This window comes from Oryzias latipes, chromosome 4, assembly GCF_053564925.1.
Source record: "Oryzias latipes strain Hd-rR chromosome 4, Olatipes_Hd-rR_3.1".
NCBI classification, from domain to species: Eukaryota; Metazoa; Chordata; class Actinopteri; order Beloniformes; family Adrianichthyidae; genus Oryzias; species Oryzias latipes.
Window position 1 is genome coordinate 10,325,424 of NC_136240.1, and position 27,924 is coordinate 10,353,347.

General features: G+C 47.5%; 1 protein-coding gene and 1 long non-coding RNA gene across 4 annotated transcripts; one reads left to right on the forward strand and one right to left on the reverse strand.

Annotated features, from left to right (window-relative positions):
* Window positions 1-26,350, reverse strand: dot1l (DOT1-like histone H3K79 methyltransferase). 3 transcript variants are annotated; one of them, XM_023954119.2, is made up of 29 exons: window positions 25,999-26,350; window positions 22,359-22,402; window positions 22,209-22,283; window positions 21,933-21,996; window positions 21,609-21,837; window positions 21,425-21,519; window positions 21,188-21,250; window positions 21,027-21,082; window positions 19,257-19,336; window positions 18,977-19,045; window positions 18,797-18,903; window positions 18,276-18,317; window positions 18,095-18,190; window positions 17,745-17,961; window positions 17,556-17,669; window positions 16,329-16,420; window positions 16,140-16,241; window positions 15,905-16,042; window positions 15,635-15,760; window positions 9,410-9,840; window positions 9,208-9,304; window positions 8,824-8,967; window positions 8,686-8,728; window positions 7,983-8,581; window positions 3,896-4,101; window positions 3,628-3,695; window positions 2,902-3,558; window positions 1,827-2,521; window positions 1-1,711 (listed from the first exon to the last, which is right to left on the reverse strand). In XM_023954119.2, the coding sequence occupies exons 1-28, from the start codon at window positions 26,077-26,079 to the stop codon at window positions 1,923-1,925; spliced, it is 4,734 nt and encodes a 1,577-aa protein (XP_023809887.1). In that variant the 5' UTR covers window positions 26,080-26,350; the 3' UTR covers window positions 1-1,711; window positions 1,827-1,922. The 3 variants fall into 3 exon arrangements, with proteins under 3 accessions (XP_023809887.1, XP_023809886.1, XP_023809888.1); XM_023954118.2 differs by having other exon boundaries at window positions 17,745-17,964; XM_023954120.2 differs by lacking the exon at window positions 1,827-2,521 and having other exon boundaries at window positions 17,745-17,964.
* Window positions 25,318-27,923, forward strand: LOC111947354 (uncharacterized). Its single transcript, XR_002873167.2, has 2 exons — window positions 25,318-25,666; window positions 26,819-27,923. It is a non-coding gene; the product is annotated as an uncharacterized LOC111947354 (long non-coding RNA).
* Window position 27,924: the final 1 nt, after the last annotated feature.

Here is a 27,924-nt window from a genome sequence, read left to right on the forward strand (position 1 = left end):
TGGTTTACAAAACATGGTTTTATTTTGAAATGCAGAGAAAAACGTAGAGTTTCATGAAAACATCTTGGGATAGAGCACCAACATCAAACAGTAACAACTTTTCCATGAAACCCTTTTGGAAGTAGGTCTGCCATTATTGCACCTCAAACCTGCCCCAACTTCAACACTTCCCCCCTCACCCCCTCCCCCTCCGTCACCACAGCAGACCAGGCCTCTGTCGGATCAGGGCGAGGCTGAAGGTTGGAGCCTTTTAAGCTTCTAGAGGAAAACGCTCTGATGAGGCTGGACTTCCCTGAAGAGGACAGTGTATGTGCCTGTGGGAGTCGATCTGAGGTCGGACAAACGTAAGCCTCCGAGGGGCTCACCGGGGGGTGGGGGGTGGTCCTGAGATGTTCTCGTTCAGCTACTAAATAAAGTCAAAATGGAGCCGTTTGTAGAAAATTGTGGGAGGTTCCTGAGTTCAGACCTTTGGAAGGGCTTTTAGTAAACAGCATCGACTTGATGGAGAAAGGCTTGAGAGCTGCATAGGTTTCAATCCGAATGACCCCCCACAGGACCGATCACACGCCTTACTACAAAACTCTTGAAGTCATTCCAGAAAACGCTCCGACGTGCACATACACCCCACGGAGGCTCCACGGATGAGTCTGGACCATCAGAGCAGCTCCCAGAGGAGTTCAGGTAGAAGTCGAACCAACCAGAGCAGAAGAGGAGGTCACCAATAGCTGCGTCTCCTCGTTTTAGGTGAAGGAGAGCACCCATCTGTCATGTGACTTTATCAGAGATCGACAGGAAGCTGGAGATGAGAAAACGCTCGCCCCCGCCCCCTGCTGTCATCCTCTGTTGACGGGAAGATCACATGACCCCAGTTTACATGAAGCGTCATCTGAATAGGGGGGGGGTCACACAGCTGAGCACCAAATGAAGGGAAGCCGGCGGGATCATAGGGGGAGCACCGAAACTCGTCATCTCACAAACGTTATAAAATATTTATAGATAGACTTTCTATAGATCCTGATTCAGATACGCGATTTCTATAAATCTGTGACAGAAACAAAGAAGAAAAAGGTTTGTACAAAACAGTGTGGACTTCTGACTGGAGACGTTCTCTGCTCATGAGCTCCGGCTGGAGAACGGTTCCACCAGAAGACGGCTACACGTGCACGCACGCATACAACAGCGCCTTCGATTATTGAGAATGATCCACAGAGGCTTCCGTACGTCCCTGTGAACAGCACCGAGGATGCAAAGGCGCTCTCCTGAAGCCTTTTTAGGAATAAATAAGTTCAGGCACAGTCCGGACGTAGCACCAGAGTGGTCCGACTGCGAGTTCACGCATGTTTGAATCCCACTGTCAACAGAAAAACCGACCCGACAGACTGACGGCATAAATACATTAATTTACAGCCAGAATGAACCACATTCACAGTACGGGTTACGCACACAAGCACACAAACCATCACAAAGCAACAAAAAAAAGAGGAGTCCAGTAGTTCCTGCTGGTTATGGACAAACAGGTTTTCCCTGTGTGTGTGTCAGTGTGTGTATCTCTGTGTGTGTCAGCGTGTGTATCTCTGTGTGTGTCAGTGTGTGTATCTCAGTGTGTAGTACAGGTCGTGCAGACGTCTGAAGCACCAGCGGGTCAGAAGTGTCTTGGTCCACACTTGGGACTGTTGCGTAGTTTGTTACTGAGGTAGTTTCCATCAGTTACCTGAAACACAGCAGAGAATCAGACTCAGAGGGGCGGGGTTTCAGGACAGCAGGGTCCGGGAGGCGGCGGGATGGAAGCTGCGGGGATACGGTGCGGATGCTGCGCAGGACCTTACCTTCTTCATCAGAACAACAGCTGGATGAAGAAAACAGGCATCCTCTGACCAACCCCTCCCTGTCAATCCTCCCCCCTTCCCCTCACACCCAAACCCCTATCTAGGCCGGGAGGCGGGGAGCTGGGAGGGGGGTTGGGCGCCATGCATGCCCTGAGTCCTCCACATGCTCCCACCACCCGAACTGCTGCTAGGTGGTGGAGGAGGCAGTCGGGGAGAGTAGTGCACTGCAAATGGACGCAATGAGGAGGAGGTGGTGGGCAAAGAGGAGGAAGAAGAGGAGAGGGGGGCGGCACCCGGGGGCGCAGAAAGGGCAGGGGAGGACGTGGAAAGGGGGAGGGACTGGGATCTCTGGTGCTGACGCGAGTCTGACCAAGAGGATGCTGGGGGGTCGGGGTGAGTGGATGCTGAGGAGGAGGGAACGCTGTGCAGGGGGGGCAGAGGGGGCAGAGAGAGGGTGGGGGGAGATGAAGTGTGCAAAACGGACTGTGTGCGACTTTGCTGGGTGTGAGCGAGAGGGAGGGAGGAGGGCACGGAGGTCAGGCGTGTGGGGGCTGGCTGAGAGGTGGCGTGATGATGGGTTTCGGGGGAGGAGGAAGAGGAAGAGAGACTGAGCAGAGAGCTGAGGCCTCCAGAGGGGGGCAGCATTGCCCCAAACTGATGGGAGGACACTGGGGGGACCATGTGGTGAAATATACCTGCAAATTATACAGCAGAAATGGAGGGGGGAGGAGGGGGGGCAAGAGAGCAAAAAGTGGCAAAGAAAGCAGGGGGAGGGGTGGGGGGAGACAAAAAAGAAGCAAGGACTGAGCCGGGGTGTGCACGGCACCAAGCAAGCAGACAGAGTCAGTCCACTGATGTCAGCAGGAAGTTCAGGCTGCAGCCAATCAGAAACAAGAGTGAAGTGACTCTGACCCCCCCAGGAACTGCAAAGACAGACATCGACAGCAACCTTTGCATGACAAGACGCTTTAAGGGAGGGGGAGTCCCACCAGGATCCCGCCCCGTTCTGAACCACCCCCCACCCCGTGAGGACCAACTGTCTACCGCTCAAACGGGAAAAAGGAGCGCTGCTCACCTCCTGCGGCTCCGCCCGCCAGCCCGGCGCTGGAGAAACCTCCGAGGGCCGAGTGTCCGTTCACGAGCCGGGACGTCCCGTTGACGGAGGAGATACCTGTCTGAGCCCCAAATAGGGACTGCAGGACGGATGCCCCCCCCAGCGGGAACTGAGACCCCAGGTACTGTCCCACAGAAGAGGGGGAGGAAACCCCTACAGGGCCGACGCCCACCTTCCCACTCAGGATCCCCCCCCCACTGCTGGCAGCAGCTGAGATGAAGAGGTTTGGACTGGCCATGCTCTTCAGCTCCCACTCACGAGAACTTTTCACCTTCTGAAGGACCTGCCGTGGGTCTGACCCACCAGCCCCCTGAATCCCCCCAGCGCTGGGGACACCCCCCCGTGACACTGGTTCCTGATTAAGGAAAGGGTTGGGGGTCACATATCCAGAAGACTCTCCGTCACTCCCCTTCCTCCCCGACGGTTTATGATCCGAATCAGAGTCTGTGCTCCGGCTTGACCCCCCCATGCCAAAAGGGGAACCTCCCTGTCTCAGGTCAGAGTTGGGCTGCTTGGGATCAGAAATGGGGGAGAAGGTTGATTTCCATTTGCTGTTAGAGGACATGGAGGAGGAGGAAGCTTCACTGCTGTTCCCGCTGCTGCTGCTGGACTTCCTGCCTGGAGGACGGAAATCACAGCGTTTGAGTCCAAACCTTCAGTAAAAGCCTAGAAGCTTTTTTTTCTTACCTCGTTCTCCATCGCCTGGTCTACATGGTCCATTCTCCAGAGAGATGGTGGCAATTTTTCTTTCAATTCTAGAAAAAACAAAATTGAAGTGAGTCCTTTTTTGTAGAAATGGTCCGATCTGCTGATGAAAACTAGTTCAATTTTAACTGTCTGGTTCCTCGTTTACATCAGAGGTTGCTGCATGAGGTCACAGTTCTTCGTCCTCAAAGCAGCTGTTTATTATATTGTAGAAACCTGCAAACCTCCAGCAGAAAACTTTCTCCTTTACCTCGAACTGGAGCTGTCAGCAGGACACCCAGAATCCTCATCATCGGAGCTGGGGGTTGTTGAGTATCGCCCAGTGCCATTCAGCTCTAGGGGGCGCTCTCTCTTCAGGATGGGGGGCTGGTCGAGGTCAGGGCCATTGGGGCTGCGGCTGGATTGTTCAGGGGAGGAGATGGCAGAGATCTCCAGAGGCTGGTTGATGTTGCTGACCTGTGGAAGTGCAGCAGAGTCAGACGGTGGAAGATCATTTACTGAAAAATTGGTTTCATGTCAAATCGTTTCAAACATCTTGGATCCAAATAAAGGCGTTTCTGACTAATTGTTGTTAACGGTCACTCCCTCACACATACTGTATTTTCACAACTATAGGGCGCACCGGGTTATAGGGCGTGGTCTCGGTTACGGGGCATTGACACATACAAAAGGCGCACCGGGTGTTAAGGCGCGGGCACGATAACGCCCCGTTCAGACCCTTAGAGCCTCCAGAGTGGGTTAACAATAGAAGCACTCTCAGTTCTTTTAGAGGAAACCTTTTTTTTTTAACTGTTCTCCCCAACTGGGAAGCACAAACTGAATGCACGCTCACAGACTCACTTACGCTCAGCGCCTGACCCCCCTCCTTGTCCTCGCGGTTGCGTCTGGTTTTGTCCTTTCTACACAAGCGCTGGCGAAGAGACGGCTTAAGCACACACACACAAACACTCAGTGTGTGTTTAAAAAATGTAGATCTGAGTTAGTTTTGATGTATTTTTTCAGTCAAAAAACAGCATCTAAAAATCCATCAATCCGCGTAGCTGATAGCTGCAGTTTAAACAGGGCTTCAGCCATTTCGTAAACAATGTTGTGGGGACCCGGGACTTAGCCCCGCCCATGGCCACTAAGACTCATGGGAAATGTTGATTCCCACACCATGAGTTAGGGAGCTGTGAATAGAAGTGGGGGTCATGTTGTTACAGTTATAGAGCATGGCCACTCCTCAACTTTATAATGAACCTGTTGGGGTTTGGGATACATGTGAAGGACTGACAGCTTACTGTTGCAGGCAGTTCTGAACAGCCTCAGTCTCATCAATGCATTAAGAACTATGATGCAATTGGTTCATACTATTGTCGCCCTTCCTCACGTAGGCGCGCTGTTTCATTAGGCGTACACTTCTGTTTGAAAAAAAAAATTAAGACTTTTAAGTGCGCCTTATAGTCGTGAAAATATGGTAGTCTAAACCTGAGAAACGTTGCAAAATAAAACTGAAGACCTGCTTCTAAAGGGTTTGTGTATTTCAGTTTGGCCCACAAAACACAGAAGGAATGGGAATCTGAGTCTTGAGTCTAGATCAGTCTGCCCCGCCCTCGCTCAGAAACCCAATGAATCCCTCTAGGACAAAGCGGGGGGGGGAAAAAGATTGTGGGGGTTCTAATGAAAACTGAAGGCAGTGTGAAGCAGACTGCAGAGCTGCAGACTGTGAAGCAGCAGACTGTGAAGCTGCAGACTGTGAAGCTGCAGACTGTGAAGCTGCAGACTGTGAAGCAGCAGACTGTGAAGCTGCAGACTGTGAAGCTGCAGACTGTGAAGCAGCAGACTGTGAAGCAGCAGACTGTGAAGCAGCAGACTGTGAAGCTGCAGACTGTGAAGCTGCAGACTATGAAGCAGCAGACTGAAGCAGCAGACTGTGAAGCAGCAGACTGTGAAGCAGCAGACTGTGAAGCTGCAGACTGTGAAGCTGCAGACTATGAAGCAGCAGACTGTGAAGCTGCAGACTGTGAAGCAGCAGACTGTGAAGCAGCAGACTGAAGCAGCAGACTGTGAAGCTGCAGACTGTGAAGCAGCAGACTGTGAAGCAGCAGACTGTGAATCTGCAGACTGTGAAGCAGCAGACTGTGAAGCTGCAGACTGTGAAGCAGCAGACTGAAGCAGCAGACTGTGAAGCTGCAGACTGTGAAGCAGCAGACTGTGAAGCAGCAGACTGAAGCAGCAGACTGTGGAGCTGCAGACTATGAAGCAGCAGACTGTGAAGCAGCAGACTATGAAGCAGCAGACTGAAGCAGCAGACTGTGGAGCTGCAGACTATGAAGCAGCAGACTGTGAAGCAGCAGACTGTGAAGCAGCAGACTGTGAAGCTGCAGACTGTGAAGCTGCAGACTGTGAAGCAGCAGACTGTGAAGCTGCAGACTGTGAAGCTGCACACTGTGAAGCAGCAGACTGTGAAGCAGCAGACTGTGAAGCTGCAGACTGTGAAGCAGCAGACTGTGAAGCAGCAGACTGTGAAGCAGCAGACTGAAGCAGCAGACTGTGGAGCTGCAGACTATGAAGCAGCAGACTGTGAAGCAGCAGACTGAAGCAGCAGACTGTGAAGCAGCAGACTGTGAAGCTGCAGACTGTGAAGCTGCAGACTGTGAAGCAGCAGACTGTGAAGCTGCAGACTGTGAAGCTGCACACTGTGAAGCAGCAGACTGTGAAGCAGCAGACTGTGAAGCTGCAGACTGTGAAGCAGCAGACTGTGAAGCAGCAGACTGTGAAGCTGCAGACTATGAAGCAGCAGACTGTGAAGCAGCAGACTGTGAAGCAGCAGACTGTGAAGCAGCAGACTGAAGCAGCAGACTGTGGAGCTGCAGACTATGAAGCAGCAGACTGAAGCAGCAGACTGAAGCAGCAGACTGTGAAGCAGCAGACTGAAGCAGCAGACTGTGAAGCTGCAGACTGTGAAGCTGCAGACTGTGAAGCAGCAGACTGTGAAGCTGCAGACTGTGAAGCTGCACACTGTGAAGCAGCAGACTGTGAAGCAGCAGACTGTGAAGCTGCAGACTGTGAAGCAGCAGACTGTGAAGCAGCAGACTGTGAAGCAGCAGACTGAAGCAGCAGACTGTGGAGCTGCAGACTATGAAGCAGCAGACTGTGAAGCAGCAGACTGAAGCAGCAGACTGTGAAGCAGCAGACTGTGAAGCTGCAGACTGTGAAGCTGCAGACTGTGAAGCAGCAGACTGTGAAGCTGCAGACTGTGAAGCTGCACACTGTGAAGCAGCAGACTGTGAAGCAGCAGACTGTGAAGCTGCAGACTGTGAAGCAGCAGACTGTGAAGCAGCAGACTGTGAAGCTGCAGACTATGAAGCAGCAGACTGTGAAGCAGCAGACTGTGAAGCAGCAGACTATGAAGCAGCAGACTGAAGCAGCAGACTGTGGAGCTGCAGACTATGAAGCAGCAGACTGTGAAGCAGCAGACTGTGAAGCAGCAGACTGTGAAGCTGCAGACTGTGAAGCTGCAGACTGTGAAGCAGCAGACTGTGAAGCTGCAGACTGTGAAGCTGCACACTGTGAAGCAGCAGACTGTGAAGCAGCAGACTGTGAAGCTGCAGACTGTGAAGCAGCAGACTGTGAAGCAGCAGACTGTGAAGCAGCAGACTGAAGCAGCAGACTGTGGAGCTGCAGACTATGAAGCAGCAGACTGTGAAGCAGCAGACTGAAGCAGCAGACTGTGAAGCAGCAGACTGTGAAGCTGCAGACTGTGAAGCTGCAGACTGTGAAGCAGCAGACTGTGAAGCTGCAGACTGTGAAGCTGCACACTGTGAAGCAGCAGACTGTGAAGCTGCAGACTGTGAAGCAGCAGACTGTGAAGCAGCAGACTGTGAAGCTGCAGACTATGAAGCAGCAGACTGTGAAGCAGCAGACTGTGAAGCAGCAGACTGTGAAGCAGCAGACTGTGAAGCAGCAGACTGAAGCAGCAGACTATGAAGCAGCAGACTGAAGCAGCAGACTGAAGCAGCAGACTGAAGCAGCAGACTGTGAAGCAGCAGACTGAAGCAGCAGACTGTGGAGCTGCAGACTGTGAAGCAGCAGACTGAAGCAGCAGACTGAAGCAGCAGACTGTGGAGCTGCAGACTATGAAGCAGCAGACTGTGAAGCAGCAGACTGTGAAGCTGCAGACTGTGAAGCAGCAGATTGTGGAGCTGCAGACTCCCCAGTCTTAGAACTCTTCCTTTAGTCAGCTTTGACCCGTGGAACCAGCATCTTGCAGCTCCCTGTCCCTTCTCTCTGGGGGGTGGGTAGGGGTGTCCCTTTTCTCTAATAAGTGGTCTGATATGTTGGCTTCAGCCACTAACCATGGAGTTGATGTTGAGAGGAGATCCTGAGGAGTGGTTGCTGGAGCTGATCCCGGGGAATGACCTCCTCTTTGGGGAGCCGCCGGCTGCAGGCGCTGGCCCTGCAGAGCTGCGCTTCCGCCTACCCCGCCTGCGTCCCTCCTGAGAGGCGGCATTGTGGCTGGAGTGCGACGATGACACATGTGTGGCCATGTGCACGTGCTGCGAGTTGGAGGGCTGGTGGTTTCCATGGTTACTGTAGTGTCCCTGCTTGGCTGCGTTCCCACTTTGAAGATGGAACCGTGAACCTCCGCAGCCTGAAGAAGAGGAAGATGAAGAGGAGGAAGAGAAGAACATCCTCCGCCGTAGTTCACAGTCCTGTGGCTCCATGTCAGAGTCTCCTCCCTGCTGTTCTGGTCCATCTGCTGCAGGAACCCGTGAAGGGCCATCAGCATACTGCAGCACCCCCCCGGTGCTGAGAGGAGGACTATGGCCGGGACCTCCTCTGGCCAGAGGTCCCATCATGGAAGTGCTGCCGTTCAAAGGGGAGGATGAAGTAGCACCATTGTAGTCTTCGAAGTGGAGGCCTCCGTTCATTAGCCCTGAGCCTGAGGAGTATCCTAGGATGGAAGGAAATGAGGAAAGACAAGAAGAAGAGCTTCACGCATCTGACTGGAAAATGTCTGGAACAACAAGAGAAGCTGCAACCAAAGCAGGTTCTCACCATTGCTCTGACCACTGTAAGACACAGGGCTCGGAGTACTTCTCTGAAATCAGATGGTTTTTCATCAGAACCCAAAGCAAACTTTACATTGGACCAATACAGACGGCTCTGGAAGAGCTTCCCCGTGAAGACACTCACGAGTCTCTCAGCACGACTGGGCAGCACCACACTGGCCAGCGGGATGCTGACGGGTAATTTACTTGGGTGTACCGTGCTCAGGGGGATGCTGATTGGAAGGCTCGTGATGCTGTCCCCCTGAACTGACGGACTCTTCTCCTTGACCTGCAAATAAATATAGAATCATATTTAATTTATTAAAGCATTTTTCTAAGACCCATTTAACCCAACAGGATGTGAAATCTGCGTTTGAATCAAACAAAAAAAAAATGGAATTTGAAAATACTCCTCCTTTTCCAGATTAGTTTTAGCTGATGTTTTAATTGTGTGAAGTAAGTTGAAGAGACTTCTGCCCCAGAATCTGACCTAAGGGGCAGACAAAATCATTTCCCATAAAGCATTTACCCTCTCAAAACTCCTGGGGTTACTCTGAGCATCACTTATGTTGGGAGAGGGGCAGTTCTGTTTGGCTCCAAGAGGGGAGTTAACACCCCCCTGATCCCTGTAAAAAAAAAAACACAAGGAAATGAAGGAAGAGCCACAGGGACCCCCCCCAAAACAACACTGTCACCCAAAGGTGTGTTCTAAGAGTTAGAAGCAAAGGAACCTGTGCATGTTCAGTCCTGGACCTCTCAGGTGAGCGGAGGGATCCTGGTTCAGATGCCTCCGCAAGGCAATCTTGGCGGGGGAAAAGCGCGTGTAATCAGGCAGGCTGTGAGAGGAGCCTTGCTGCCGCTGCCGTGCATCAGGGGTTGCAGGTACAACCTCGTGGTCTGGAGAGATGGGAAGGTAGCGAGAAAGCTCACCCTTAGAGTTAGCTCGGTCAAAAACCGGAGAGCCGGTGCCGTTCATGGAGAGCTCGGGACCGACGCCATTGAGGGCGGAAGTTGAAGACAGGCCCATCTTAAAGGAGTCCATGTCCCCGGACGCGCGGGGGTCCAGGCTCTTTCTGTACAGAGAGCCCTCACAGGGGCTGTACGACTTCAGCTGAAGCAGCTCCTGCTGCCGCTGGCTTTTTTCCAGCTCCACAATGCTGATCTGCAGACAGACACAAGGGGGAGCCGTTACACCGGAACCAGAACCTTTACAGACACCTGCAAAAGCGCTTACAGTGTGTCCATTATTCATTCACTCCTCATTCATTCTTGGTGTTGGTAACTACTGATGTGGCCACAGCTGCCCTGACTGCAGACTGACAGAGGCGGGGCTGCCAGTACGCGCCTACAGTCCCTCTGACCATCACTGGGACATTCATACGCATTCTGGAGGCAGGCAGGGTGAAGTGTCTTTCCCAAGGACACAACGTTTAACTGGGGATCGAACCGCCGATCGTTCCATCCAACTGAGCCACCTCCGCCCCCAAATTACATTAAATGCAGTGAACGTGTGCAAAAAGGCAGAGAAAACGATGCAGCCCGACGGCCTCCAGAACAACCTTCAACTCAAGAACCATGAACAACAAGAACCTCCCATCAGTACCATCTGAAAAACTGAAGTACAGAATAATAGAGCAAATTTATATCACGTCAACAGCATCATCTATAGATGTAATGAGCTCAAGGAGGGTCTCTTTCATTCTGAGAGGGGGGCTTTCCCCACCACCTTGAGGTTCTTAAGCTCCTGTTGTTTTTAAGGTTTTCTTTGTAAAGGAGAACAAGCATCAGCCTCATTCAGTCAGCTTAACCACATCGAACATGAACGGTGAAGAATAATGCTTATGGTTATTATACCACACTTATACAAGACAATTGGGTCAATGCTAAATGGTACAATAGACTGCTTTTTTCAAAATCCACGAGTATCAAGGAACAGAGGCTTCAGCCAAAGATCATAATTCAGTCTATTATTGTAGCTGAAAATAGAAGGAGACGCAGAGCCTGAACATAAACATAACAAACATGAAATTCAAACAGTTACTGAACAGAATGATGAGCCTTCAGTTGTATGGGATTCGCTAAAGGCTGGAAAGATGAAGAAAAAGTCACAGCTAACGCAGATTATAGGTAGTAGGGCTGGACGATATGGCCTAAAAAGAAAAATCTCCAATTTTTTTATTTTTATTTGATTTCCAATTTCTTCCCAATCCACCCCCCCCCCCCACACACACACTTCTTCTTTCTCTTTCGGCCACAGCGAATCATCGTTTTCCACCTCACTCTATCATGGACATCTTCTACCCTAACATTAGCCAACTTCATGTCCTCTGTTAAGACATCCATATATCTCCTCTTTGGCCGTCCTCTTGCCCTCCTGCCAGGCAGCTCCATCTCCAACATCCTTCTACCAATAAATCCACTGTCCCTCCTCTGAACATGTCCAAACCATCTCAGTCTGGCTTCTCTGACTTTGTCGCTAACACAGGCAACATGAGCCGTCCCTCTGATGTACTCGTTCCTTATCCTGTCTAACCTGGTCACTCCTAAGGAGAACCTCAACATCTTCATCTCTGCTACCTCCATCTCAGCCTCTTGTCTCTGTCTCACTGCTACCGTCTCTAACCCATAGAGCAGAGCTGGTCTCACCACTGTCTTGTACACCTTTCCTTTGAGTCTTGCTGACACTCTTCTGTCACACAACACTCCTGACACTTTCCTCCACCCGCTCCAACCTGCCTGCACTCGCCTCTTCACCTTTTTTCCACACTCCCCATCACACTGAACTGTTGACCCCAAGTACTTAAACTCCTGCACCTTCTCCACCTCAGTCCCCTGTAACCTAACGCTTCTACCTTGATCCCTCTCGTTCAGACACATGTATTCTGTCTTACTACGACTGACCTTCATGCCTCTTCTTTCCAGAGCAAACCTCCACCTCTCTAGCTGTTCCTCCACCTGCTCTCTACTCTCACTGCAAATTACGATGTCATCCGCAAACATCATTGTCCAGGGAGATTCCTGTCTCATCTCGTCTGTCAGCCTGTCCATCAACATAGCAAACAAAAAGGGACTCAAAGCTGATCCTTGGTGTAGTCCCACCTCCACCTTGAACTCCTCTGTCTGACCTACAGCACATCTCACCACCGTCATACTTCTCTCATACATGTCCTGAACTACTCTGACATACTTCTCTGCCACTCCAGACGACCTCATACAGTACCACAGCTCCTCCCTCGGCACCCTGTCATACGCCTTCTCTAAATCTACAAACACACAATGCAGCTCCTTCTGACCATCTCTGTACTTTTCCATCAACATTCTCAAAGCAAAAATGGCATCAGTGGTGCTCTTACGGGGCATGAAACCATACTGCTGCTCACAGATCTCCACCTTCTTCCTAAGCCTGGCTTCCACTACTCTTTCCCACAGCTTCATTGTGTGGCTCATCAACTTTATTCCTCTATAGTTGCTGCAGTTCTGCGTGTCACCCTTGTTCTTAAAGATCGGAACCAGAACGCTTCTCCTCCATTCTTCAGGCATCTTCTCACTCTCTAAAATCCTATTGAACAACTTCGTTAGAAATTCCACTGCTGTCTCTCCTAAGCACTTCCATACCTCCACAGGTACGTCATCAGGACCAACGGCCTTTCCGCTCTTCATCCTTTTCAGAGCCTTCCTAACCTCCTCCTTTCCAATCTCTGCTACTTCCTGCTCCACAACAACCACATCTTCCTCCCTTCTTTCCCTGTCATTTTCCACGTTCATCAGCTCCTCAAAATACTCCTTCCATCTTTTCTGTACACTCTCCTGGGTTGTTAGCACCTTTCCATCTCTGTCCTTTATCACCCTTATCTGTTGCACGTCCTTCCCATCTCTGTCTCTCTGTCTGGCTAGCCTGTAAAAGTCCTTCTCTCCTTCCTTTGTGTCTAACCTGTCATATAGCTCATCATAAGCTTTCTGTTTGGCCTTTGCCACCTCTCTTTTCACTCTACGCTGCGCTTCCTTGTACTCCTGTCTACCTTCCTCAGTCCTTTCTACATCCCACTTCCTCTTAGCCAACCTCTTCCTCTGGAGGCATTCCTGTACTTCCCCATTCCACCCCCAAGTGTCTTTACCGTCTTTCCTCTTTCCAGATGACACACCTAGCACCTTCCTACCTGTTTCCCTGATAATCTCTGCTGTAGTTTCCCAGTCATCTGGAAGCTCATCCTGACCACCCAGGACCTGTCTCAACTTCTGCCTAAATTCCTCACAAGTTTCTTCATTCTGTAGCTTCCACCACTTGGTCTTCTTTTCTGTTTTCCCTCTCTTTTTCTTCCTGACCTCCAGAGTCATCTTACACACCACCATGCGGTGCTGTCTGGCTACACTCTCTCCTACCACCACTTTGCAGTCATTAACCTTTCTCAAATGATCTTGTCTACATAGGATGTAGTCCACCTGAGTACTCCTACCTCCACTTCTGTATGTCATTCTATGTTCCTCTCTCTTCTGGAAGTAAGTGTTGACTACAGCCATTTCCATCCTCTTCGCAAAGTCCACCACCATCTGTCCCTCCAGATTCCTTTCCTTCACACCAAACCTGCCCATCACCTCCTCATCACCTCTGTTGCCCTCACCAACATGCCCATTAAAGTCTGCTCCAATAACAACTCTCTCTCCTCTGGGAAAACTCTCTATGACCTCATCCAACTCACTCCAGAATCTCTCCTTCACTTCTAACTCACAGCCAACCTGTGGCGCATACCCACTGACTACATTCACCATCACCCCTTCAATTTCTAACTTTAGGCTCTTCATCCTGTCTGAGACTCTTTTCACCTCTAGAACACTGTTTACAAACTCCCCCTTCAGAATCACTCCTACCCCGTTTCTCTTCCTATCAACACCATGATAGAACAGTTTGTATCCTCCTCCAATACTACGTGCCTTGCTGCCCTTCCACCTTGTCTCCTGCACACACAGTACATCTACCTTCCTTCTCTCCATCATGTCTGCCAGCTCTCTGCCTTTCCCTGTCATTGTGCCAACGTTAAGAGTCCCTATTCTCAAACCTATGTTCCTGCCTTTTCCCTTCTCTCTCTGGCCACGTGCCCTTCTGCCTCCCCTCTTTCTTCGACCAACAGTAATCAAATTTCCACCGACACCCTGAAGGTTAACAGCATCGGTGGCGGTCGTTGTTAACCCGGGCCTCGACCGATCCGGTATGTCTAAAGTATTGTGGATGATTCGCCTGGTTATTTTGGCAATTTTTACGCCGGATGCCCTTCCTGACGCAACCCTCTCTATTTATCCGGGCTTGGGACCGGCACAGAAGTAACTGGCTTGCAACCCCTGTGGCTAGATTCCCCTCACACACACTTAAGGAAAGCAATAAGTACAAACGCAGGTGCCTTGTGCAAAGGATTCGGCTACAGTTAGTTGTTTTTTTGGTCACTGCGGTTTTGTTTGCCTCGGAGAGGCTGGCATTCTCCATATTCGGCTGGATGTCTCTGTTTCATGTGTTGGAATAGGTTTGTGGTGCTGCTGCTGCTGCTGCTGCTGCCTTTGACTGCGATGGGCTTTGGGCAAATGTTGCAGCTTGGGGTCTCTCCCTCCACGTCTGTGGCAGCAAACCCATACCAGCTCCAAACAACAGATGATTTGATTCTTTTCTTGGGAACAAACTTCCCGCTCTTTTATTTTTAGTCATTTAGATTATTGTAATGCCCTGCTCTCTGGTTTACCCAAAAAGTCGATCTCATAACTATTGCAGAACTCAGCGGCACGAGTTCTGACGAGGACCAGAGGGCGGGAACACATTACAGCGGTTTTAAAGTCGCTGCATTGGCTCCCTGTGCGTTTCAGGATACATTTTAAAATCTTTTAATGGTTTATAAATGTTTTAATGGTCTTGGGCCTTCTTTTGTAAATTATCTTATTTTTAAGTATGAGCCCTCGTGGACCCTGAGGTCCTCCAGCACTGGCCTACTAGTTGTTCCTAAGGGGAGGACCAAAACTTATGGGGAGGCTTCGTTCCACCATTACGGTCCTCGCCTGTGGAACAGCCTGCTGGAGAACCTCAGAGCTGTAGAGTATATAGAGGTTTTTAAGAAGAGGATCACCTTTTTAATCTGGCTTTTACATGACTTTGATAATAGCTCATGTCTTTTATTAATTAATTTATTTTATTTATTTATTTTTTAAGGACTATTATTATTATCTTTATGTTTTTAATATCCTACTCTTTTTATTGTTATTATACTTGTGATGTTTACGTTTATGTTTTAATCATCTAACGTATGTTATTTTTTTATCACTAATATTGCTATTTCCTATTTTAATTTTATTGTTGTTATTATAATATAATTTTTATTCTGATCTTTCATAATCCAGTGTTTCCTCTTGGGGATCCACTGTTCTGGGGCACCACCAGCTTAACCTGTAGGGGGTGCTGTTGCTGCGGTGCCCGTTCTCATTGGGCTAATAACTGTAGAGTGGGCCCTAAGCTGCTCTGTGTTGGGTGGGCACTGTGGTAGTGATCCCTGTGGTCCGGCTGGGCCTTGGAATGGATGGATCCCCATCATATCGTTACCTCACAGCAGAACCAAGCCAGACCTTCTTCAAGCTGCAGTTCTTTGTTTCTGTTCAGGGTTCTACTGGGGAACTGGGGTGGGTGGAGGGAGGAATCTGGTGAGGGAGGAGCCCCATCCGTGTGTGATTGTCCTGTGTTTTTGTTTTTAATAATTCATTTATGATTTTATCCTCTTTTATGTGAAGCGCTTTGCGTTTTTAACTGGAATGAAAGGCGTTATACAAATCAATAAATAAAGTTTGAGTTTGTTTATGAGCTTGGGGAGCTTTATTTTCCAAGTTCCAACAAGAATTCTTCAATTAACAACTTTTCAGGTTAGGTCATTTTAATAAACATGGATACGAGAGTGGATTTAAAAAAAAACTGAAAAGAAGGAGAGTACCTGCAGCTCCAGGCAGTGTTTCTGCTTTTCAGAGATCTGTCGGCGCAGAGCCTGCTTTTCCTTCAACAGGCTCTCCAGACACAGAGAGCCCCAGTCCAGCTTCAGCTCCTCACACCGAGACTTCAGCTAGAAAACAGCAGCTATACGGTCAGCTGACCTAACAGCAGCCTGCAATCTGAATCATCATGACGACAAAGAAACCAACAGGCAAAAAGGCAGAGATTCTGCAACAGGTTGCAGGTTTCACAGCAGTCCCCCCCTCGGTCTCACCAGCAGCAGGCTGTGGTCCCTCAGCAGGACCATGTCCCTCTCAAGCTGCTTGGTCTGCTCTTTCAGCTGCCGGTTGTGGGCAGATATCTCCTTCTGAGCCTGAAGAAGGTCCTCCACGGTCAGAGCTTTCACACCAAGCTGTTCATGCAAACACACAACAAGTTCAGGCACACGGTGGATCCACACAAAGCTCGGCTAAGAGCGGCTCCTGTGGAGCCCAAAAGCAGGACTACACCTCGTCCAGCTTGGTCTGAAACAGACTCTTGATCTTGTCCTTGTGAGACTGGCAGACCAGATGCAGCTGCTCCGCTTGACCCGACAAGTCCCTGTGTTTTTGCTGCCAAACGACACCAGAGGGACAGAAAGCAGCTTGAATCGAGCGCCAACGGTGATGATCTGTGCTGCAGCGCGGGGCAGAACTCACCTTCTCCTCCTCCAAAAGCTGCTGCAGGTTGGAGCGGTACTGAGGAGTCTTCATGTAGCTCATGAACTGGAGGTACTGAACTTTGATGTTATCTGACAGGTGAAGGGGCAAAAAGAAAGCAGACTATTGGCTTAGCTGTGACAAGAGAAACTTCACAAGAACATGCAGATCAGCTGAACGCCTGCACTGATGGAGGCTGAAACCTTCCTGGGGAAACAGCGTGAAGAACAGAGGAGCTGTGTTCTCCATCCTGATTGGCTGTTGACCTGGACAATCAGCCTCCTCTGTGCCATGTCTGCTGTAGAGAATGTGTTCAGTTTGCTAAATCTACTGAATGATCCTTGCTGCAACGTTATCCCTGGTGTCACGACGTGTTTAATATTTTGTCCTCTGTAAACTTACTATCATTATTTTTTAATTGTTAGAAATGTAAGCTAGTAAATGTTAAGGAAATTTTAGTTGATTATTATGAAAAAGACTGGAAAATGAAACTTTTTTTTTTTTAAATTGCAAATTAAGGACAATTTCTCTACTGAGCCATATGTTAGGTAGAATTTAAAAAGAGGACAAAGATCCTCATGTGCTCAACTCAGAGCAGGACCGCTCCCCCTACAGGTGGAAGTAGGGCTCTTAAAGCTGTTCCAGAGGAGGAAAGACTGTGAGCTGCAAGTGGTGGAGGATGAATTTCCTTTTTTTTTTATTGTGTTTACTTGAGGTAATTGAAAAGAAATGTCCTGATTTGTTTTGGTTATCTGAAGGTAAATTTTTATGTTGGCTTTTTAAAAATCAAATTTTCTGTTCTCCAACTTTTTAGGCAAAGGCATGGACAATAAGAATGGACACTTTGGATTCTGTTAGACTCTGATTGGGTGGAATATTGTATATTGTTATCTTAGGTATGTGATGGCCATTTTCTGTATTCTGTCTTCCAGTATCATATAAGCCTTTCTCCTGAAACTCAAACTCAAACTCTACTCTTAGTTTTCATTCTCTAATCCCTTTCAGAGAAAAGTCTGAAAATGTTTACATCTGTCTGAGAAAGCGTGGAGTTTTACCGCCTTAAGACAACTCAAATTATTGTAAGAAATAGAGATGACTTCTTCTCTGATTCCATCTATTATTTGTAGAACACAACTCCAGCGATAAACGAGGAAGCGCTGCGTGGCTTTCTGACAAAGACCCAAAGTGCTTTGCAGTGCCGTTCACACCCATTCACACTCTGATTACCCAGCAGCTGCTGCAGACCGGGGGGAGTTGGACTCAGCAGCAGTTGACTGGGCATATAGTGCTGGACCTTGGGAGGTAGCTGGTAGAAGGGGCTGTGGGCCGGCCGGTAGGAATCTAGACACACACAAGATCTGGGTTTCATTTTCCTGCTCCAACACACATGTGACTGAAAGACTGTGGCCCCCTGACCCTGAGCTGGTGCTGCACAAAGGGTTTTGGCGTGCAGCAAGTCCAAGGCGCTCTGGTTTTTCTTGTTCTTCTCCACAGCAGGGGGGGCTTTCTTGGGCCGACCACGTTTCTTATTGTTTAGTTTGCGACCTTTGGATAAGAGACGGGTTCTTCTGGGTTTGGCAGAGGGTTTGACCAGCGTGACTAAGCTGGAGCGCTCCTCCTCCCCGCAAGAGTCCTGCTGCAGATCAGAACAGAAAGACTCATGCAGGAACACGCCACTCTGTCACATAAACAAGATTTGACGTAAAGACGGAGATGGGAGATGGCCAATCACTAAAGGTTCACTCTGGCCGCTTGATGTCTAGTACCTTGTTTTGCTCCTTGGATTTGGTCGGAGTGGTGCTATTGCTTTTACTGTCTTTTGTGTCCTTCTGTTGACGTCGTCTAGCTGCCTCCTGCTCCTCCTTAAGCAAGACCAACAGTTTCACCCAAAATAACAGCAACGCAGAAAACTGATGCCCAAAGACCAGAGCCAGGACCAGGACTTACCCTGAGTTTAGGATTTTTGAGACTAGCAAAATAGTTTTCAAGCTGAAAGAGGAAGCAGACGTTACAGTCACTTCAGGAACACTAAACCGAAAACGAGGACAGACAGACAGAAAAACATGATGGACAGAAAAACATGATGGACAGAAGACGGACAAACAGACAGAACGGCGAACAGACAGACTGACAGAATAATGTGCAACACTAACAATAAAGGCATTTTATCAACAGTAAACTGGTCAGATTTGGCCAAAAATAGCTCCATAAAAGGAAAGAATAATCATTGTTATCACCTGGTAAATATACTATTTCCAGTTACAATCAGAAGAAGTTCTTACACGAGGGCAGTGTTGAACGCTTCCAGTATTTGGAAACGTCACTTTAAGGTTGGCTGATGCTTTGACCGTCTTTCTATCAATAAATGCTTTTGATCTGGAGCTTCAGACTTCTGTACTCAGAGTTTGCTCTTTATTTGTTCTCTTCCCTTGAACCCCAGGAGGAGGAGGAGGAGGAGGGAGACTTACTATGGTGCGGTCTATGGTATGCAGGTAGTAGGAAACAGGCTTCCCTGTCCAGGACACAGAGCCCCTGAGTGGAGAAAGCTCCACCACACGCATTATTGTGCCAATATCTGAAACACAGAACCACGTCTTATCCAGAACCAAAGAAAACGCTGCTGTGAAAATCCCAATTTTGACTCTTACCGCTCAAGTTTCTGCTGTTGATTCTAAAATTTAAAGGTGCAAAAGGTTTGGAGGACACGATTTTCCCCCCTGAAAAGAAAAGAATCATCCCCATAAATCCACTGTAGTGTGTATCGGCTACACAAAACATTTCCTGTAACGCAACCCAACAGCAAGACTGTCATTTATTTATCAGTGTTTTAAGACAAATATACCAGTAAAACACATCCGTCCATCGCCGCCAAGTGATGATTTTATGAAATGTCATCATCAGTGACGGTGATGTCTGAGCGACACTGACCTTCCTTCATGTTAGCAAAGCGTTCCTTCAGCTGGTGGTCGACCTCCGGACCAAAGGCAAAGTTATTCACAAAAATAATACTGAAAAACAGAAAGGGATCAGGCATCAGAGATTTTCATGGCTGTTTTCCTCTCCTTTTCTCTTTTTCCTGAAAATTGTGTCAGCTCCTTATAATGACACACAGTCCTCATGGTCTCAAATCTATTACAGATCTCCAAAATTTGGATGACCAACGATGTTGCTGGTCATAGCTTCATAGAGCTTTTGGAAGGTTCATGTTTCAGAAGAAAGCTGTAAGTTCAAAACCTAAAGCAAACTGGAATTACGGCCAAATTTTCCTGAAGGCATCTTTATTATGGCCTAAGTAGGTGACCAACAGATTACAACGAATACTTTCGGTGTAACCCCCCATACTGAGCATGCAACTAGGCGGCTGTGGAGAGGTAAACTCTGTCTGATAAAGAAGGAAACCTCCAGCAGAACCAGACTCAGTAAGGGCGACCATCTGCCTCGACCGGTTGGGGTCAAAGAAGACAGGAAAGAGACAAACAAACACAAAATCTGGAACATCTGTTATAAGACAAAGAGAGAGTAGTTAGAGACTGCACCAAAGACATGACAATAGGCGTCGTTTTAAAGAAAAAAAAAAAAAAAACAGAAATCAGCAGAACAAGCAGATTCCAATGCATGGAGATAGGCGGGTCCTGATCTTTAACAGTGTTACTGTGGGCGTTTCTACAAAGTCATGTTCTCATGAAAAGACAAAGGTCAGAGGTCACTCCAGCTGTAATCCAGACAAAAGCTTCACTTCTGCTCTTCAGGTCCAAAAACCACAACCTCCGCTTTATTTATGATACAGAGAAGAAACGCAGATGTTACCCAAACCTTTACCGTACATCTAGAACTGTCAGCGGTACCGCTTCATAATGTTTGCTGTGTGTAAACCTCATTCAGTCATGGGGCACCACAGGATTCTCGCTTTGGTTATTCATCATGTCTAACTGGATCCTGTCCAGCATCACTTCAAGCCTCTGAATGCAGTTCATGTAGCTTTAGGTTGAATTGCAGACCCACGCAGAACCAATAAAGAGCCCATCAAGTTCCCATCAATTCTGAATGTTAGAATGTTAGAGATTTTGAAGACAAACAGCAGCTCTTGATGCTCGCTCAAAAAAAGCCTTTAAACAACCAATCTGAAGCAGCTCAAGCTAACTTTCCCAATCCAACAACACTGCAGATATGAGCCTGCTTCTTCTTCTTCCTCTTTCGGCTTCTCCCATCAGGGGTCGCCACAGCGAACAAGTCGCATGGTAAACTTGGCAATGTTTTACGCCGGATGCCCTTCCTGACGCAACCTTCTCAAAGCAACCGGGCTTGGGACCGGCACAGAAGTAGAGAAGGGACCAGGGAGCAGCCTGGATTTGAACCCTGGTTTCACGGACGGAAGGCGCCGCAAACCAGCACGAGCTAAACCGGCTCCCACTGCAGATATGAGCCTGATTTTTTCTAAAGATAACATGACATTTATTAATAATAAAGAGCTCCAGCAATTCTCTCTTTTGAAAGCTGATTATTTTCAGGATGTCCAATAAGCTGCTTATGACTGCAGCAATGAAAAAAAGGGATCAGGCAGCTTTGTGCTCGTCTTGATTTATGAATAATAATTATCTTCTCTGGTATAAAGCAGAGATTTCTGATGAAATGTTTTCTTATTTTATTTTATTTTTTACAAGGTTTAAACTGCCTATGAAGTAAGACTTGAAATGCCACCTTGTGTTGGCGATCCTTTCTTTCCACTCTTCAGAAAGAAAATCTCCTCTCTCCAGCTGAAAAATAGAACAGACATCCCTTTTTATTTACAACACAAAGAAAACCTCCTAAATAAAAACAAAGTCATTTTCAGATGAAATGTCAGAGGAGAATAAACTTACTGTGTACTCCCCGTGCTTCTTTCCATACCATTTCATCCACTTCTTAAACTCTTTGTCCATGGTCTGAAGGAACAATCAAGTCAATTAATGTTAAACCCACGGAGGTTATAACCTGTTTATTCCGCTCAAACAGGAGTTTTATTTTGAAAGGATGGAGGTCATTTTGACACGTTTAAACTCAAACATTTCAGCTCATTCTAGTACCTGCATGTTGGAAAAGTGCTCAGGAAATCTCACCTCTGCATACGTAGCTGGAATGTCTGCTTTCTCTATGCCATAGTAGTGTTTACAGTTGGTTGCTGCTGCGACCTGCAGCACCACCTGTCCCACTCCTACCAACAGAGAGGCAGCGGGTTATCGTTCTAGGTAAGACGGATCGGTTCTGTCTCGAGACAAAACAGAAATAGGAAATAGAACCAACCACTTCCGAGGTCAACAAAAGTGTCGTCCTCCATCATGTCTATCTCATCAATGATCTGAGCCACCAGGTCGAAGGAGGTTTCTCCGTAAACCTCGGGAGAAAAAGGCTCATAATTGTTGAGCTTTTCTGGATCAGTCACTGAGTGGTTGTAAACCTGCTGCAGGATGTGTCTCAGCAGCCCGTTGGAGGGACGTTTGTTCAGCTTCATGGGCTGGGTGGTCCCCTTCCACTGCAGGGGAACATTAAACATGAGAGTTTACAGAAGCTCACGTCTTCTTGCAGACGCCACAGAGACACTTCAGCCCCTCAGAGGATTGGTCTCACCAGCTGGTGGATGCTGTCAATGGCCCTGTTGTATTTATCACACAACCTCTGCATGCTCTCGAAGCTGAGGGAAAGGTCGAAGACAAAACAGCACATCAGTCATTGTGGAATTTAAGGTGGTACCAGCAAACGGAGGAGTCAATTTTCTGGGTTACGTCTCTTAAATACACTGGATTATCATTCAATGAAATTTTCCCCTAAGATCTATAAAGTAAAACTGTATACACAAACATATACATTTAAAAAGTGAAGCCAGCTGGCAGCCAAAACATGTACCTCTTGGTGTCGTAGTCAATGAGGACGTAGTTCTCCATGGCCAGTTTGAGGTCTGGGATCTCCTCACACACCCACCTGGACAGATGCATCAGACTGTCAGCCTCATCGCTCCATGTGTGTGAGTGTGTTTGGGGGGCGGGGGGGGCTTACCGAATGGTCTCGATGATTTCATGAGCAGCATCATGGTGTTTATCCTTAAGGGGGAAGAAAAACATCATCAAACTCTGAAAGTGCAGCAGAATCCATGAAAACCTGAATGTGGTTCAGATCTGTGTGAAAAGATCTTCTGACAAAACGTCACGGCCTCACACGCACAACCTGAAGGTCAGCGAGGGATAAAAGGTCATAGAAATGGAGGCGGGGGCTTTAAAGGCATTGTAGAAGCGACTCACAAATAAAACAGCGGCAAATCAAATAAACTGTTCTGGATTCATCCGATGAGCCAAAAACCTGCAGCTATCGGGGAGGAACGAGGTTTTCCTCACAGCTGACCCACTGACCCACTTTCTATTCCAGCTCACTGCCATTCCCTACAGGAACCCAGAAAACAGAAACCCTGAAAAAGAAGTGAAAGGCAGGGAGGTGGACAAAGCAAAGCCTTAGCAGAAGAGTGTGTGTGTGTGTATTGTGAGGGGGGGGGTACAGACTGACTGACTGATGTTAGCATTCCTTAAGGCCTGACTCAGCAGATCCCAGAGAGCCCAGCTTCCTGCTAAAAACCATTAAGGACTGGTTCATTCTGCCAAGACCGAATTGTACATCCAGCTTAACAGAAGAACTTAAGGAATGCTCCTTAAAAGATGCAACATTTATCGCATTCGATTTAGTTGGAAGCTAAAATTATTATGAATAAAACTCATTTATTAGAGCAGTATTTAAGAGTAGAATGGTTCAAACCAGAGCAGTAACAAATCAGAAACACAAGTTCTGTTTGAAGGACTTGGTTTTCATTAAAGAACGTTTCATCTCCGCTTGTGGAACGCTCCAGGCAGAGGAGGAAGCAGAACCTGAGGGAACAAACCAATGAGGAGAGGGGGGGGGGGGGGTCACCTGCTCATGCAATGCCAGCACACAGCAACACCAGAGCAGAGCTGCAGCTAAAAATAAACTGCACAGAAGCAGAAAAGGAGCCACGCTCTTCGTCTCAGTCGCTGCTCACATCTAAGCAGGTTTGGAGAAAACGTTTCACACAAAGATTGATCCATTACCGCTGGTACTTTCTATTTCTACCCAGTACTACATATTCAATAATACTTTCTACTACAAACTTGTCAGCAGTTTATTTCTTCCTCTTTTATTTCCATATTTAAATGTATATTTTCTTGCTGTCATGTAAAGTGGGACATGCAAAAAAGAACTAGTTTGTGGCCTGAGTTGAGCTGAGAGAACATCATAACATAGCTGTTATAATTCTGAAGCACTAACCCGTCTAACCCGCCTAAATCACCTTCAGGTGACCAACTGGCTGATAGACATACAGAGCACTCGTCTGATGGACTTTTGGAGATTTGAGAGACTAAAGTAAAACTACATCCTGTCACCAAAAATACTTTTTTTCTTTTTTTAAATGTCTGGCCTCCATGACATCCACATCTGAAACCACGGACAAAAAAATGCACCCCACCCCAGAGGAAGCCCACATGGAAGCAATTATGGACGCGCAGATGTGGAGATCCAGGGAACAAAAGAAAGAACTGAAAGACAACCGAACCTGAAGGGAATCCGTAAAACAGTTTGTCTCTATCATCATGTGTCATGGTCTGAAGACAGCATTTTTAAATCAACACTCAAACAGTGGTGTGTTCACTTGCTCTGGGTCTAAATAAATCTACAGGGGATTGGTTCTTCTGATACCAGCAGGGAGCTTAGGACCCAACCTGCAGGAGACCAGGCTTGGTGGCAGAAACTCAAACTTTTAATAAATAATCCTTCAACATGGCAAAAACCGTGGACAAACAAAACAGCAGAACTGAAAACCAGATGCTTATGTACTCCCGGGACAAATAACAGAAATGAAAATAATTGTAGAAGGAAAGAAACATAAACCTGGAGAGACTAACAGTGAACAGCTCAGAACATGACCAAAACCACCACTTCAAAACCAAATAAACCACAGAATCCTCACAAAAACAGGAGAATAAATGAAAGATTCTTTGTTTTCCATAAAAAAGCAATGGTTGCAATAGTGCAGAATCAGATCCTCTTCACTGGAGGGTCCAACATGTGGATAGCAGAGAAAAGACAGGAGTCTTCACTGTAAAGAGAAGAGGAGCATTATGGGAATAGGCTCCACATTTGAACCACTAACCCTTACCTAACAATGTCTTATCACTAACCCAATTGTTTTACTACTTACTGTAACCACTGTTTATTACTAACCCTAACAAGGTTTTACCACTAACCCTAAACACATTTTACATTTGACAGACTGACTAACAGCTGTTTATTTCCCCTCTAGAACTCTATGAAATTTTGGCTTCTTGGAACCAGCGGGTACTTCCTGTTTGGAATGCCAGGGGGAGGGGCCACTCTCCCCAGTTCTAATAGACAGTCAATGGTTAAGACACAATGCACTATACAGTCACACCCTTCTTCTCTCTCTCTCTCTCTCTCTCACATACACACACAAATACACACACACACACTTGTGGGGTTTACTGTCTTGCCCAAGGACTCTTCAGCGCATGGGTGGGCAAAGCAGAACTGAACTTAGACCCTCAAATCAGAGGTCGGCCGCTCTACCTCTGCACCACAGCTACACTGTTGAACAAAAAAACTAGAAAACAGAGCAATCATACAAGTAGAGACGGTTAATTCCTGACATACTGGTTTATCTGCAAAACAGGAAAGCTGACGTCTGAACGAGAGAAACCCGAGCCTGAACCACGGGGGTGGAGAGGAGAATCCAAAGAAAACCCACTCAGACCTTCTCAGAAGTTCACCCTCTTTCAGTCAACGCTGACTGTCACCACAAATGAGAAGCCTTCTTTAAATAACTCTATAGATCACAGAACGTCAACCACTTCCCTTTCCGTCAGTCAGCAGATGAGTCGACAGCTAGCAGACGGCGACAGCTCCATGAAAACATTTCAAGTCCTTCAGACACATCTCTGACTGTCAGTGAAGAAAACGGAAGGGGGAGAGGGGCATCTACCAGGGGGGCCTCCTTCACTTCAGTCATGTGACCCACAGGAGAGCAAAGGGAACCAGGAGCCTTCTTTTTACAGAAGATCCATGACATTCACAGCTTCGTTCATGACCCATGAGGATGATAATGATGAACCGTTTCCTCTTCGCTCTGTCTCTCAGACAGGAACAGGTCTCAGGCGTCATATTGCTGGTTCGAATTTTGGTTTTAGGACGATCCTTCAGAAATGCTCCACAGCGGAAAGTCACGTGACTACGACAGGAGACGCTGGATTCCCCCAAACAGAGATTAACGCCACGTTTATCTAAAGGTAGCAGCTGCTGGTGGAGATAGTCTGAAAAGCATATTTTTCAAAATAAAACCGTTTAGTCTCTCAGCAAATAACTCCTCTAGATTTCAACGCTAATAAATCGGATCGTGTAACTTTGATCAATAGATGCGAAACAATCGAACTTTTCTTGGACAGGATGCTGATACTGCGACTGTCACCGTGCGGACCGGTTTGACCCAATTCCGTGAGCGAGCGTGCTATTACTACTCCAGCTAGCCAACGTTAGCCAGTAGCTATGGGAGCTAACAAAGACAAAAACAAAGACTCCACCGTGATCTGTCAGTTCTGACTTCTGAATGGAAAACACTTACGTAGACTGGTAACGGCCACGGATACCCAGCAGGCTCTGCTCCAACCGGCGATTTGAGCTTCAGCTCCAGCTTTTCTCCCATTCTACTTCACGGCGGCTCGCCTGGTAGCAGCTAGTTATGCTCCGTTAGCTAGCTAGTCGGTCAGGGAACAACTTACAACGTGAACATTTTGTTAGAAAACAGATTAGAAAATTCAATAAACTCGACTTTAGTTACATAATAATTACACATACGATACGAAAAAAAACTCTACAAATGTTTGATTCGGTTTTCTATTTTGAATAAAATCTCTTTTTTAAGTCAGCTGGTAATAACACCCCGACCGTGTCGCCGCCATCTTGCCGGCATGAATAAATATGGCAGGGGGCCACGGGTGGCAGTGGGGCACTGACGTCAGCGGGAGGATCTCTGCGCGTGCGCCAACAACCAGCACGAGCCACGATCAGAGCCATTACGTGCGAAACGTGACATCACGATTCCCCTTGAAACCGATTAATTAACATGATCGTGAGGTGGATTTTTCTGATCAGAACAGCTCCAGGAAGCATTTTTTTTAACATTTTAAACTTTAATCCAGAAAAAAATATTGTAAATACATAATTAAGACACTGTGTTACACTTTGGAAAATTTTTTGCCCAGGGAACCAAACATTTTTTATTCATTTGATTTAGTTATTAAGTGTTGTTTTTCCCCAAAATGGGAAACAATTTCAGAAATTAAGAAATTAGTTTAAAAAAAAAATCAAATATTTTTTCACAAACTTGAAACAAATCTTTCATTCATTCATTCCTCTTCTAAATCTGTTTTGTCCCGTTCGAGGTCCCGGGCTGCTGGAGCCTATCCTGGCCACTTGTGGGCGACATGAAGAAAACCGATCGGCCTCTAACATCTCCAGAAAAGTTTCCCTCCAGCTTCACTCAAATGTTGCTTTTTAAATGCAAAACAGACAGAAGCTGTAAAACGACGGCAGCATCCAACAGCCCCAAAGCAGATGAAGCTTCTGCCTCAGATGATCACTGGAACCTTCTCCACCATCAGTCTGAACCAAACAGACCTCCTCCCTGCAGCAGCAGAGGAACTCCTGACCTCTGCTGTGGGTAAACATGTCAGTTGGGGGGGGGGGGGGGGGGCAGTTCACCACAATGAACTTGTTGACCCCCCCCCTACGTTCTGAGGCCCATGGAGCTTTAGCACAGCGCCATCAAGCCAGCTGAAATCAGCTCTGTGTAGGATCTTCCTCAAGGCTGCCTCCCACCACAACGCCAAAGCCTCTGTTGGATCCACATTACAGAGGAAGACACACCCGTATATCATAAAACAGAAAAAAAAACAGCTGCCAGTCAGACAACACATGCATATTCTGACCAACATGACATCCAGAGAGGTTCAGGAACATCCAGAGAGGTGGAGGTTTGCTCTGGAGAGGAATGAAGAGCACCTGCTGCAGGACAGACTGTTTATGAATGAGAGGAAGTGAAGAGGATCGGCAAGGTCACAGGGAGCAGAGGTGGAGGACTTTAAATTGTTAGGATCAACAGCCCAGGATAACAAGAGTGTGGTAAAGAGAAGAGGCTAGCAGGTTCCAACAGGTGGAGGAAGGTTCCAGGAGAACCAAGGTCGGTGAGAGTGAGAAAGGTACAGAGGAGGTGAATGATCTGCCGTAGCTCCCCCTAAATGGAGTAGCTTTTGGGCACAGGATGCTGAAATTGTGTCTTATTGAGAGATGTTGGAATCTTTGTCTTCATCCACATCAAAAAGGATTCCTGAGCAGCAGAACAAACGTTCCTTCAAAGTGAGGATCTGCTGCCACCAAGAGGCCGTAACTGTTACTACAGCTTGTACTGATGCTGAAAAATGTCTCGAGATTGAGTTCTAAATTAAAGTCTAAAAGGGTAAAAAAAAATAAACACATAAAACTGGCTCGG

What these genes read in the sequence shown, in the direction of transcription:
- dot1l (XM_023954118.2), bottom strand. Translation starts at nt 26,079, where the DNA reads ATGGGAGAAAAGCTGGAGCTGAAGCTCAAATCGCCGGTTGGAGCAGAG. An exon ending in CGTGGCCGTTACCAGTCTAC is followed by an intron (nt 22,403 to 25,998) that starts GTAAGTGTTTTC and finishes TTCCCCCTTAAG; the next exon opens with GATAAACACCATGATGCTGC. An exon ending in ACCAGGCGATGGAGAACGAG is followed by an intron (nt 3,559 to 3,627) that starts GTAAGAAAAAAA and finishes TCCGTCCTCCAG; the next exon opens with GCAGGAAGTCCAGCAGCAGC.